This window comes from Oreochromis niloticus, linkage group LG2, assembly GCF_001858045.2.
Source record: "Oreochromis niloticus isolate F11D_XX linkage group LG2, O_niloticus_UMD_NMBU, whole genome shotgun sequence".
Classification (NCBI taxonomy): Eukaryota; Metazoa; Chordata; class Actinopteri; order Cichliformes; family Cichlidae; genus Oreochromis; species Oreochromis niloticus.
Window position 1 is genome coordinate 32,055,553 of NC_031966.2, and position 13,435 is coordinate 32,068,987.

At 40.8% G+C, this 13,435-nt stretch overlaps 1 protein-coding gene and 1 non-coding gene across 3 annotated transcripts; both read right to left on the reverse strand.

Annotated features, from left to right (window-relative positions):
* Positions 1-3,060: 3,060 nt before the first annotated feature.
* pabir2 (PABIR family member 2) lies at positions 3,061-12,906 on the reverse strand. 2 transcript variants are annotated; one of them, XM_005460474.3, is made up of 10 exons: positions 11,318-12,906; positions 11,121-11,199; positions 10,974-11,027; positions 10,405-10,448; positions 10,248-10,302; positions 9,863-9,964; positions 8,306-8,394; positions 8,068-8,132; positions 5,240-5,336; positions 3,061-4,818 (listed from the first exon to the last, which is right to left on the reverse strand). In XM_005460474.3, the coding sequence occupies exons 1-10, from the start codon at positions 11,440-11,442 to the stop codon at positions 4,680-4,682; spliced, it is 849 nt and encodes a 282-aa protein (XP_005460531.1). In that variant the 5' UTR covers positions 11,443-12,906; the 3' UTR covers positions 3,061-4,679. The 2 variants fall into 2 exon arrangements, with proteins under 2 accessions (XP_005460531.1, XP_003455872.2); XM_003455824.5 differs by having other exon boundaries at positions 8,306-8,391; positions 11,318-12,902.
* On the reverse strand, positions 10,038-10,194 carry LOC112842510 (small nucleolar RNA U109). The gene has a single exon (XR_003214312.1). It is a non-coding gene; the product is annotated as a small nucleolar RNA U109 (small nucleolar RNA).
* Positions 12,907-13,435: the final 529 nt, after the last annotated feature.

A 13,435-nucleotide genomic window follows, 5' to 3' on the forward strand; every position in this document is an offset into this window, starting at 1 on the left:
GATAGATTCTGTTTTATTTTTTACACATTACATGTTATGTCAGGAGAACACACGGCACAGAACAGGACAATAAAGCTCCTGTTAGTTTTGCAATGATGGTGACTGAAAATTATCCGGCGGTCTACCTCAGGGGAGGGGTGTCATCTCAAAGCAACATGATTTGCAGCCGCTTGGGAACCAGTTGCCTCTAAAGCTGTAAATAAGGCAGAGTATTAACACTGAAGAAATTATACAGAGAGGGACGTGACACTCAAGAGGATGCTGAACTGAAATCTGTGGAAGCATTTTCCAGCACCAAAGATGGTGGAGGATAGGCGTGCACAGGGTTGTCTGATGGCATGCAAGACATATGCACACATCGTGCTATGAAGTATTAAGATAATAATATAAGTACTATGAAATTACATAAATATTAATAAAACACAGCTAAATACAACCAGGAGTGAGAAGAGGTGGTCAAAGCCACCCCAAACAAACAGTGTAAAGGACTATTATAAAGTCGGAACTTGTTGCATCCAATAACCTACATTTTTTTCGAGTAGTCATTTCTCCACAGTCATCATCCCCACATGGACACATGTTAACAGCACAAATACTTATTTTAACTTCTGTTTTTAATCACATCTAAGGAAGAATATTTTAAGCACAAATAAGCGTCTGTGAATACTTCAGCTTGGACACCACTATCTAAAGTGTCCCGCTCTCCCTCTGCTTAGCACCTAGTTTGTGTCCCGCTGAAGAAAAAATCCAGAGAATGGATAAAAATGAAAAGAACAAAAGTAAAATATGATTGACTGATTATTGAGGGACTGTCTTGAAAACAAAGTTCAGTGTAATTAGGCAGCATGCAAACTGAGGGTCTCTGGCTGAAACATCGGGCACCTTTCACTGTTACCAACAGATTCAATGAGCAGCACCTGTGCAAAGTGTGCTGTGTGTACATCTCTCTGATTCCTGTCAGGATGGTCTGGACCATGTGATCTCTCATGGAGCGGGACACGGTGGCCTGGCTTTCTGTTGCTGTGTGAGTGGCAGGGATTCAATTCAAAGTGGCCTTTCTAACATCAGTGGAGAGTTTATTCAAAATCTGAGATGCAGTGATCAGAAGGACTCGGAGAACTCTCTCTATCACCACTTCCTGCAGAGCCAGCAGTGTGGAGTCCTGTGTTTTAGAATTTTTACTTCAAGCTATTCAAACAAAACTGAGATACTGAAACATAGTTTAACTCTTAAAAACTGCATCTCAAAAGTGACTCACTGAAACATGAAGTATATCTGGGCTTGAAACGTAACGTAACATAACGTAATGAACATAATTTGAAAGAACTCCCAAAGCCTTAGATGAGAAACAAAACTGAGATTTTATCTCAGCATTTATGCTTCCCTTTAAAAAGCCCAGAGGGGAATACCACTGTGTATCCTGTAAACACCACAGCACAATCATAATGATAATAGGAAATTACCTGTCGCTATCTTTTCTTAGTTAATAATGCTCAGAGTTCAATCTTATTCCAATAAACAAACTTTTACATATAATAATAATAATATATTAATAATGATACAATTATCACAACTGCACAATTGTTACCATGTGGTACAACAAGCATCAGCATGAAAAAACTGCTGTCCTTTTCTCTGCCCACACTCACACAGGCTCTGCCCCCTTTAGCCTGCAGATGTCTCTGTTGAGGCATTTTAAGCAGAAGACTTGCCAGTATTAAGCTACATAATTATCTGTCGGCTAAAAACAGTTGGGCAGTGTTTTTGGCACACTTTGGGCCCCTTACTACCAACTAACTATCGTTAAAACCATGAACTCCTTTGTATACCAAAGTATTCTAGAGTCAATCTGTCTGACAGCTAAAGCTTGGCTGAAAGTGGGTCATGCACCAGGACAATGATCCCAAGTTAGCAGCAGTAAGACTTGCACTATATTCCCAAAAGTATTCACTCACCCATCCAAATCATTCAGGGTTCCAATCACTTCCATACACAACTGTATAAAATCCAGCACCTACGCATGCAGACTGTTTCTACAAACATCTGTGAAAGAATGGGTCGCTCTCAGGAGCAGTCAATCCACTGTGGTATCATGATAGGATGCCACCTGTGCAACAAGTCCAGTCATGACATTTCTATGACTGTTCCAGAGTCAACTGTTAGTGATATTATAACAAAGTGGAAGCAACTGGGAACAACAGCAACAGTAAAATCATAGAGTGGTGTCAGTGGATGCTGAGGCACACAGCCAGTATGGTGTAGAAGACCTTGACTGGCCTGCACAGAGTCCTGACCTCAGCCTGACAGAACACCTTTGGGATGAATTAGAGTGGAGACTGTGAGCCAGGCCTCCTCATCCAACATCAGTGTCCTCACAAATGTGAAGAACTTTGTAACTCTGTTTTGAAAAGTGCTATATAAATAAAGTTTATTTTTAAATGTGCTTCTGGAAGAATGGTAAAACATTTCCATAAACTCACTCCTAAAGAGTTGAAGCTGTTATCACTATATCATTAAATCCTATGGATTAAGAATCAGATGTCACTCAAGTTCATATGTGAAGGTAGACGAGTGAATACTTTTAGCAATATAGTGTACATCTAGAAGAACTGGTAACACTGTAACACTATCCTGCTCCTTGATGCATCTGCATTTAATTTGTATATTTTGGTTTATGAAGTACTAAAACTGACAAAAATCAATAAATAATCGACTCAAAAAGTAAAAATAACTGCACCAAATGTCATATAAAAATACTGGTAACATAATTTATGAAATCTGAAACTTGCAATTCAGATTAAACTTTTCCATATAATGTTTCTTATGTTTCCCATTTTACTTTCCCCATGCATTATTTTTATATGCATCTTTTAAATATGATATTCAGTGCATTTAATTGGATATTTAATTCATTCCTTTTTTTTTTTTGGAAGTCATGAACTGAGAAGACCCCACCAACTTCAACTTCCATTGGACTAATATTTGGGGAATTTTTTTATTTTGGTAGTTTTGGTCTTCCATATGCGAGCGCTAATAAAGAAGAACACAGATACAAAAGCGTAATAATGAAATAATTTATTTACTCCTGATGTCCGCTACGATAGCAGTCACAAAAGACGAGCATAGGCAAGGGGTTAGCCAGCTTGGCAGATTACAGCCTCTATTACAGACATACAGTATAGCATATCATTTGCTAAGTTCATGCCCTGAACACTTCATAAAATGAGCAGAAGAAAAAGAACACATCATGAAGGGAGCAAAAACAAAACTTTAACAGCCGGGCAAGCAGAAACCCCCAACATTTTCCTATTTGTATAAAAAAGGGAGAAAAAACCCCCAAACATTCAGTAAGTGAACTGCAACCACACTTGTTTAAATTAAAAGGGCACACTCCCATAAAATGATTTACAATCACTTCCTTTTTGTACATAAACATTTAAGGTTACAGAGCCACAGAGGGGTTTGGAAGTATCGAGTTATACGGATGGATATGAATACTGGGGTCATGACATCTGAAACAAAATTTAGGTGCAAATATCACAGTGCAGGCTTTAACCTCTACATACTGTACTCCTTGGACTTTTTTCTTCTTCAAATTTAGTTTTAGTTGTTTCCTGCTTAAGACTCACACAGGCTGAAACACTACAGGACCAAGCATCCTGTGCAATACGCGTTGAAAAAAAGAAAAGAAAAGAAAAAAAAAAAAAACATGTAACCACAGCAGAAAGAGCAGTCTCTTTACTCACAATGTGATGGTGCTGTTTTTTTGCCTCGTGTTCCAGCAGTCACTTGATTTGGTGTAAATGACAGCACAGATGGTTTACTGGAGATAGAACGCTATCACAATCCAATTTTATAACAAATGTGTTGTCCATAAATAAGAACACTTTGCCAGAAGGAACAAGGGAAAAAAAAAGAAGTCATATTTCCACTTTTATCTACAAAAATCATCCCGATAAGAACACAGGAACTTTTAGTGTTGAGACTACCAGGAATGATCATGATTTACCACTGGGTGCGTTAATTGCTCAGAATTAGCAATTAAAGTAGCAGCAAATCATTTTTTTGGAGCTGAAGGGGAGGGAAGAAAGAAAAAAAAAAAAAAAAAAAATGCAAACACCACAGTTCACAGCCTATACCATAAAAATATTTAGAATATCTGCTCAATATCTGAAGCAGGAAAACAATAAGTTAAATCTTTTCTTACAAAATCTAAAGACTGTGTGCACACCACGGCCAGTGGGCCAGACGTTTTCCAGCACAAAAACAGGGAAATATACACATCGAAGTAGTCTTTATGTCCAGTGCTCAATGTCTCTCTCTCTCTGGTGAGGGGAACTGGTAGGACAGATTTACACAACAGCCACTTAGAAGTATCCCTACGAAGCCTGGCACCATCCAAGATCAATTAGCAGCTGGTGTACGCAGCGACTTCTATCAGTCCTAGTTTTACTAGGGTTACATCTTACACAAAAACATCCATGGCTGTAGTCCCTTAAAATCGAGACCCTCCATAAAGGTAGCCAAAAAACAGCCAGTCAGAAGAAAGTGTGGGGAAAACTCCACTTGAAGGAAATGTAGTTGGCAATGTGAAGGGTCTGAAAAGGAAACCGGTTCCACGGAGAAGTCTTTTCCACTCTTTTTTTTTTTTCTTCTTCAAAGTCTTAGATATCCCATGCTCATTTGGGAGACAAATCCTGGAGAGAAGCAAAGGGTGAGTTGCTGGACGAGGAAGGAGACACTCCCTCCATTTTGCCTGGCGAGTCGGTGGAGGAGCCCACGCTGCTGAGGCTTCCATCCAGTAAGTCTGGAGAGTGACTGAGAGGGAAGAAAAAGGAAGTCTTCAGTAAGGCTTGCATAACTAATTTACCCTGAATGAATGCACTGCTCAAAATCTCAAATGTTAGCACTCACACCAACTCAACTTTGAGACAGAATTGCCCCAGAATCAATATACTTTGATTCCTATGGGAAGTAAATATTTCTTAAATAAAACTGCTGCCAGTGAGGCGACTGCCATTTGATTCCAATCAGGATCAACAAGGCTCAATAAAATCCCATAATAATTACTCAAATCCTCTTCATGTAGGGGTTTCCTTGTTTTTCCATTTATGAAATGGTGACTAGTAATCAAGCTTAGCTTTTACAGCCAGTGTGTCTGCCTACCTGCCTCAGCACTCAAAAGCTCATCATTATCTAAGCAGCTTCTTATTTGTTGATGGGCCTAAGAGTTCCTTACCAGGAGCTGAGATCTGACAGGTTGGAGACATCCGAGGACAGCATGGTGGTGGTCCCCTGGAAGAGCCTCTTGGGTTGACTCTCGGTTTCCATCTCACCTGCAGAGTAAAAGGCATCCAACATTTAGAAATCGACACGTGAGCTCTGCGACTGTTCACAAAAGAGCCAGGCACATGAACAGGCAATGTTTACACTTACTGAACTTTTATCTAGTCACTTCCATACTGATTAACAGCACGTTCAATCTGCAGCGTGGCAGTGTTTTGTCAACAGAGGACCACAAAGTACATACCCACACACAAAAATCAAAACAAATGTCATGTTTAATGATTAAGGCTTCAAATGTGAACCTCTCAGAATTCGCATATTCCAATAGGTTTACTCTACTTTAACCGTCTGTGTGTATACACAGGTACACATTTACTGGCTGCAGCATCAGTCGGCTGCAGCAGCCACAACCAGCCTGAGCTGGATGTGACACTTGTTACCCTCTCATATAATGTTATTTCACTTTAAAACAATCAGGTTAGAATGATTTAATATGCTCGCTCTGATTTACTCAATTTAGAGATAACATGCAGCCAGTCTGTTGACTGAAGAGCAGGTTGATTTCAGATGACCCAGACTGAGACTTTGAGTTGAGACTGCTCGTCAGACATGTAACCAAACCGAGTTGTGTGGCATTAACATTTAGTGTCCAGATCACAAGTCAAATGTTTGTTATTCTTCCAAGAATCTTTATTTCCATGAACCATTATGATACGGTTTAACCACAGATATGGCACACAAGCACAGCATCATCAAGTCTGTTTGGAAAATATTTCTAACTCACGTATAACATCGGCTAGCATGTCCAGCCTATAGGGCTGTTTGATATAACGAGATATATCAGATGAAACGTCTATCGTTTCATATTATACGCCATCGTTTGTTTCGTGGTGTCGCAAAATAAACTGTTTACAGCAATATTTTTTCATTGTTTTGATGGTCAATGTAGAATTTCTTAAAGTTCTCTCTCTCTCTCTTATATTTAATATAACCACACTACGGACAGACAAGGGACTGTTTTTAAGCGTTGTCATTAGCAACAACAACGGTAAAATCATCGCCTGGCTCCGCCGTCCGCTTGTTTGTTTTCCACATAAACCTTTCACAATAAAGTTGAAGATCCTGTTCAGATTTTTCAAAATAAACTGAATCATGTGAAATCGTATGCAGAGCGTTTACGGACGAGAAGCTAAAAAGAGCCGTCAGGTGCTAAAAAATAAAACCTTAGAACAGGCGTTTCCCCGCAGCACGCCGTGTAATACTCAAAGAAAACTGTGGCCTTTTCAACTTATGTAACACTCGACTCCAGGTACACAACGCCCAGCTGAAAACACTTTAACCAAGTCGAGATGCCCGAGATTCACAGAATTTACAGAAAATGTAAAGATTTTGTGATATATATCGTTGTCGGGACGATAAATGTCTCATATCGGGATATGAGATTTTGGTCATATCGCACAGCCCTACCAGCCTAACAAGCATTTCCTGCACCACAGCACTTAAAAATTAACTTCATCAATATAAAAACCACAGAAGACTCATTTCGAGAACATCTGTCCTGTAGTCTAAGAACAGTGATGATTAACATATATGCATTTCATACCATTTAAAATGTATTCAGTTCTTAGACGTACCACATTTCTTTACAAATACATTCTTCATTACAATCAAAGCTTCAAGGCCGACATGTTCAACAGATGGCTTCTGACTACGGTCGCGCTGACGGACGATAACATCAGAGCTCACCAATCAAGATGACTTTCACCTCATTTCCCCTTTGATGCATTAAATTAAACATCATCAGATTCTTAATAAATTGAATTTGCTTCACTCAAGTTTCAAGTTGCATGTTCACAACCCTCCCATAACCAACACTTCCAGCACAGATATGTCCGAGAGCACACAGGTTCATGCCCAGACTTCTGCAGGTTTTCAAATCGGTCATCATTAAATAACAGAAGACACTAACAGGATATTTCTGACTGCATGATGGTTTAGAAACTGGAACTTAATGAGCCCACTCACCAGCTGTTTTTGCTTTTTGGGAGAATTTTTTGACACATTATGCTTTATAGAGGGTGGATAGTGCTGCCATAATGGGGGAACTATAGAGCAAATCATCCAACCCTAGTTCCAACCATAAAAGAAATCTACATCATGATCAGAAACCCTTTTTAACCCTTCGCTGTGACCTTTCAACATAATCTCACGTAGACTGAATGGTGTGGAAGGTCACAGCCTATTGAGTTAAAAGCAGTTTCCGGTTATGGCGTGGATTTCCTAAATAAGTCTAAATCAGGCATTAATCACTGGATGTGAGCACCAGTCTCTCAGGTCAAAACAGATGAACACCTTGGCCATGATTAACTCCTCCCTCAGCAAGGTATTGTAAAACAAAGTGGCCCCTGATCTCACGGCGAGAACAATGTGCAGAGGTTACACCAGACAAGTCAGAGGACTGACGCCTAAACCCTAAAAACATCGAGTGAAATATGCTTAAGGTAGCTAAAGTTTGTTTTAGGACGCCACCAGCAAACTGATGCGATCACAGCTCGTCTCTTTTGAGTGGGAGGTCAATCTCATAATCTCCGTATAAACACAGAGAGGGTCAGAGGTTACAAATGCCAGGATGTACACACATTTAAATCGGCTACCAAAACAGAGAGGAGATGTAGGTCTGACTGCAACACACTCAGAGGGAGTGTGCCCATTTGCTGCTGCGTTAATGCGCAAAGCCTCCCTTACACAGAGCATTGAAAGCATGTCTAAAGCATGACTCACCTTTGCGTTTTATTGGACCGAGTATGCTGGCCCTGATGCAGTTGATCGGGCTTTGACTCCGCCGACTGAACAAGACAGAAAACAGGCACAATTAAAATCAATACATTTGGAAATACAGCGAAAAACTGTGGGCATGAGCTGAAGTTACAAACATAATTGTGCCAAGTCTGTAATGGACAGATTTTAACTCTTTATGTAACTTTAACTGCTGTGACAGCTCAAAAGAATTGGTACTCACCCAAATCGCCGTGTTGGGCTGGGTATCGGGCTGGGAGTGAGACCATTGCTGCTCACCAGAATTTGTAGTGAAGGAGAGAAACACTGCTTCTTGTAAGAGGGGGAGAGCAGAAAACAGACAACGCATTAGATAAATGTGCAACTGATAGCATTCAAGTGCTGCAAAATTACTGCTTAATCTTTATCTTTTTGTTCTAATATTTTAGAGTTCCCTATATGTTAAATGACTTTATTGTAACAAAAGAATTTAGCCAAAAAAATAAAAATAAATAAATATTGGCTTCTATATACAAAATCTAACATGAAACAATAATTAAACTGGGCCCATTATGAAGTTCCATTCTTATTCCTATTTGTTCTATTTATCCCTTTCGTATATTTTATTTATATATGTCTCTGTATTTATATATGTGTATATATAGTATTCCGCTCACATTCTGGAACTTCTGTCGGTGCTGTGCTATTGGAAACCGAATTTCCCAGAGGAACCCACCCGAGGGATTAATAAAGTTTTATCTAATGTAATCTAAGTAAGACATAGCACTTTGCAACTATCACGGGAGTACTTGTTTGGTCAGTGGGACATGGATAGTTTGAAGACTTTGCCTCAAAATAAGGATTTAAAAACCCTGAAAATTAAACTTCTATCGTCATCTTTGCTGTCGTAGAATTCTCTCACAGATGTTAATAATCCTTGTGAGACAAACACCAACTTCAGACTGCTCCAAATACTCCGTTTTAGATCGTTTCACATGGTGACCTCAGGAGGGGGACAAATAAAGGAAGAGGAGCAAGAATTGTTTGTTTCAGACCACGGAGACATTAAAGTATAGTGCTAACATAAAAATCTGAATTGTTTTGTGGAGCTTGAAATAAGCCGAATGAATCTCTTAAGAGAAAATGTTGCATCTTGGAGCTGCAGCAAACTAAAAGCCTTTTTCCACTAGTACCTAACGTGGCTCGACTTTGGTTGGTTTCCACTAAAATCCGGTAACACCTGATGTGCATGAGGTTGTTAAAGCAATGCAGCCGAAAGTCCTGTGAAGTCATGTGTATGAGACATGAACACCACAACATGTTAAGGCGATGGTATATCTCCCGCTTGGTCTACAGCTTTTTGCCAGACTCTGGGATCACGGTGTTTTTTCTGACCATCACGCTCGTTGCTGGGTTTCAAAGAGGGACGTTTTGATTTTCACGAAGGAGACCCTCTCATGACTCATCGAGTGATGTCACTGACTAGCCAATCTGTGCAATGCAGGCTGCTGGTGTCACATTTCCGGATCGCATCGGATCTTTTTACCAGGCACTACCGCATAATGGAAAACCTAAAAACAGAGTCGAGCTGTGCTGAGCCAAACAGGTACTAGTGGAAAAAGGCTAAAGGCTTAAAAAGCTCCTGCTTCACTGTAGCCAGCTGTTCCCTGCAAGCTGCACATAATTAAATTATTAGTCAACTGGGTTATAGCAAGTAATCAAAATGATTTGCCTAGATCTACTTAATGAAACTGTAATGCGATAACTGTGCGACTCTAACCACAGTTAATGTCAGACGTACCTTTTTTCCTATTCCTCTGGTTGGGGACGGGGCTGGAGACACAGGCACAAAGTCGATTCGCTTTGGAGATGAAGATACAGGCTTTTCCAAATCATTGTCACTCTAAGAAACATTAAAGATTTCACAGTTCACTGTGTGTTTACAGCATCCTTTGGTCCAATAGTAACAGCACTGCAAGTGTGGGAGTATTATACTACCAACTCAGCCTGACCTTTAGAGACTGGTGGCCCTGTTAACTCCCAGTTGTTTCAACATTACTCTAGCATGTTTCTACTTGTCTTCTCTATAGTAATAAAGAGAGACCAAGAAAGGCCAGGGGCCGAAACATGCAAAACTGCCTGTCAACAGAACATAAGCAGCAACATATATGGGACAGAGTTTTTACCAGACTAAGGCTTTCCTCCCAAGAATGGCTCATCTGCATAGCAGCTTGAACTTCCCTGAGTGCACAACAACAATCAGAACATGGAGTCATCAGCCTGTCACCAACAACACAGCAGATCTCCTCATTCAAACACTGTGTGCATAAATGAATAGCTTACCGTTCATGTGCAGTTTCTCTGTTCATCACATCTATGCCCTCTTCCTACAAGAGGACAAAAGAGACCCAAAGGTTATAAAAATCACATTAGCTACCACCACATCATTTCAACTTTTCTGAGTTATGTTCTTTAAAGTGGACCCATTATGTTTTCCCCCTGGATAAAAATGATATGTACTCTTATTAAAATAATATTAAATATGGCAGAGAGAGGGGAAGACATCTTTTTTTGATGGAGGCCAGGAAGAAGCGCTTCAGTTGCTGGATGAACTGAGGACCTGCACCAAGGCACAGTACAAGATTAACAAGCCCATTTCAGACTCAGTCTTATCTCAGATGCTACAACTGAACCACTCCCCACCACCAACACCCATGTGCTTTCTTATGGAAATCAAGACTTGCCCTGCAGGAGTGTGATACTAATAGTTGATCAGCTTGTTAAGATCAAGGACTGTGAATGTCTAAAGGCGTTGCTCTTGCATGTCTCTCACTACAGCCGATGTAGACATTGGTCTAGAGAGCTCAACTTCCACAGGAATTACTTGTACTGCAATGACCTCAATTCCTTACTTGTTTTATTTGATGAAGTCTGGTACTCGGGACCCGAATGGGCGATGAAGGAACCTGTAAAAGGAGGACACGGCTGATGAGTAAACACTTATTACAGTAATTCAGGCATGTCAATCAAGTCAGTGTGTGTTTAATGAACCAGTGTACCATGTTGGGCCTGTTCACAACTGTAGTGCTATTTCTCCGGCACCGTAGGACCTCCTTCTGGAACACCTGGGAGTTATCACTGCAAAGACGAATTATAAACGCCTTTAACCATCATGTCAATGCAAATGAACTTATTTCAATGTGTGAATAAGGAAAGACTTTTAATTCTGCAGTAAATTAAAGTCAGATTGCCCTACCTTAATCCATTTATCATGGGTGCACTGTTGGATCTTCTCAGGTGTCCATCGCTTGGAACTATGGAAGCTGGGATTTCCAGATCCAGTTCCATCTTTTCTTGTGGCATGACTCCTGAGCTGTTCATTTCGCTAAATAACGCTTCACCACCACCCCTCACCGATTCATCAACTTAAAATGGCGAACCGACTCAGTAAAGTTACATTACTGATCTTCAACCTGTGCAAACTTTACATGTTCTTGAAGCAATATGAGTAAACAGGCAGTTGAGCTCACCTAAGACAAGCCAACACAGTGTCGATAACTCTCAGCAATCTGCAAGGCCCCGTGCCCAGGGTAACTCCGGTGCTGAAGCAAACTAACGCTGTATATGTACCATAACGGCGTCCAGTCCACAAAGCAGCCGTATGCTCATCCGAAGCTGCCCCTCATCAACCCTGTCTGTAACGCTGTGACCGGTCACCAACTTTCCTGATGGATTGTTAGAGAGCCATGGCTATACACACCGCACAATGCCTACTAACAGTTGGTTTGCTGGTGCAAGGCAGCAGTTTGTGACGACTGGATCCAAACTACCGCTGCATGTTAGCGCCTTAAATGAGCTAGCCGTAGTTAAACTAGCCAAATGGTCGCTCTGTCCACCAACTGAATGCTCGTCTTTCAATCTACTACAAAAGACATTAAAATAGCCGAGCTACTATGAAGTGATGCTCATCAGCCTACCCTGTAGCTAACACCGCACAGCTAGCTAATGGAAGCCAATTGGCTCAGCGACAACAAGAGTCCAGCTACCTAGCCCGATAAGCTAACTAGCTAAGTTAACCACAATGCCATTTTCAGAAAGAGAGAGGCCGGGTCACCGTCTCACTTCACGTTTTGTCCATCAGTCCGACAGCTACAACTGCACGCAAGACGAATTAATCCGTGTCAGTTTGAAATATTGTCCACAGACTACCAAAAAAATAAACCCTTCTGCTGGGCACCGCCAAGAATGAACCAGATCCCCCAGATGATCACACAAGAGCTAAAAGCTAGCAGCGAAGTTCACGCCCCCTTTTTTTTTAGCGTTAGCAGGCCTGTCCAATAAAAGCGCTCCATTAGCCGGCGTGCTCAGGCGGAAAGTATTGTGCTCCATCCGTGCGTTTGTTCCCCTCCAATTTCCATACATGCAAAGGGTTTCACGGCAAGCCCCGTATTCACCAGTTCCACAAAGAAATCAAACTTTACTCTGGCACATAAAGACGGCTAACGACGAGATAGTTTGTCAGAGACAGATATGTTTGTCTTATTCCGGATATTGTTTGTATCCTTCCTGTTATCAATAAAGATTAAATGAAAAAGAATGGCATACAATTTACGAAGTATAGTCTCAATGTTTTCTGTAAGGACACTTTTTTCAGATCTATAATATAATTATGGCTGAAAGATTTCAGTAAGATTTTTACTGCAAAACAACAGGTCTTGAGACAACGACAAGAGGCCCTGTGCAGGCTTGGATGGATTGTCCTTACTGTTTTCACGGGTTACTCACTACCTGCAGATAACCATGTTTATTATGGTGCCAGTTTTGTGGTCGTAAATGAAGTGAAGCTTGCAGTGAGGAGGCAAACTAGGCAGAGAAAAGTGGTTAATTTAAGGCTGGGTCTTGATAAGCATCATGAAACACAGCTGGTTATGGTTAAGATTAGTCTCAGTTTGAGGTAAGAGGAAACACACAGTTTCCATTAGAAGTGACACATGAAACTGGAATATAATGGAGTGCTTAGAGTTAATATAACATCCAGTCAGTATGAAAACAAATGTGAGCGGTGCATCTGCAAACATGAGTGGCTTTTCGTCAACAGCACAAATTAGAAACCAGAGTAATTATTAATTAGTGGTTGGCACTCTGGCCTCAGAGCAAAAAGGTTGCTGGTTAGCTGGAGCCTTCTTGTCTGGGGTTCCCCCCACAGTCTGAAGACATGCATGTTTGCTCTAGGTAAAATGTCTTTCTCTTAGTCCTTTGATGGACTGGATACATTTTCAGAGCATACCCCATCTCTTGCCCCATGACAGCTATGATGGGACCTTTCATTTCAATGGTGAGACACAGAATATGAACAAACAACATTCCGTAAAAG

Coding starts and splice junctions, on each gene's coding strand:
- pabir2 (XM_005460474.3), bottom strand. CDS start 11,442: ATGAACAGCTCAGGAGTCATGCCACAAGAAAAGATGGAACTGGATCTG. Junction 9,965..10,247: donor GGGAGGAAAGCCTTAGTCTG/GTAAAAACTCTG, acceptor AATGTTTCTTAG/AGTGACAATGATTTGGAAAA. Junction 8,133..8,305: donor AGCCCAACACGGCGATTTGG/GTGAGTACCAAT, acceptor TGTCTTGTTCAG/TCGGCGGAGTCAAAGCCCGA.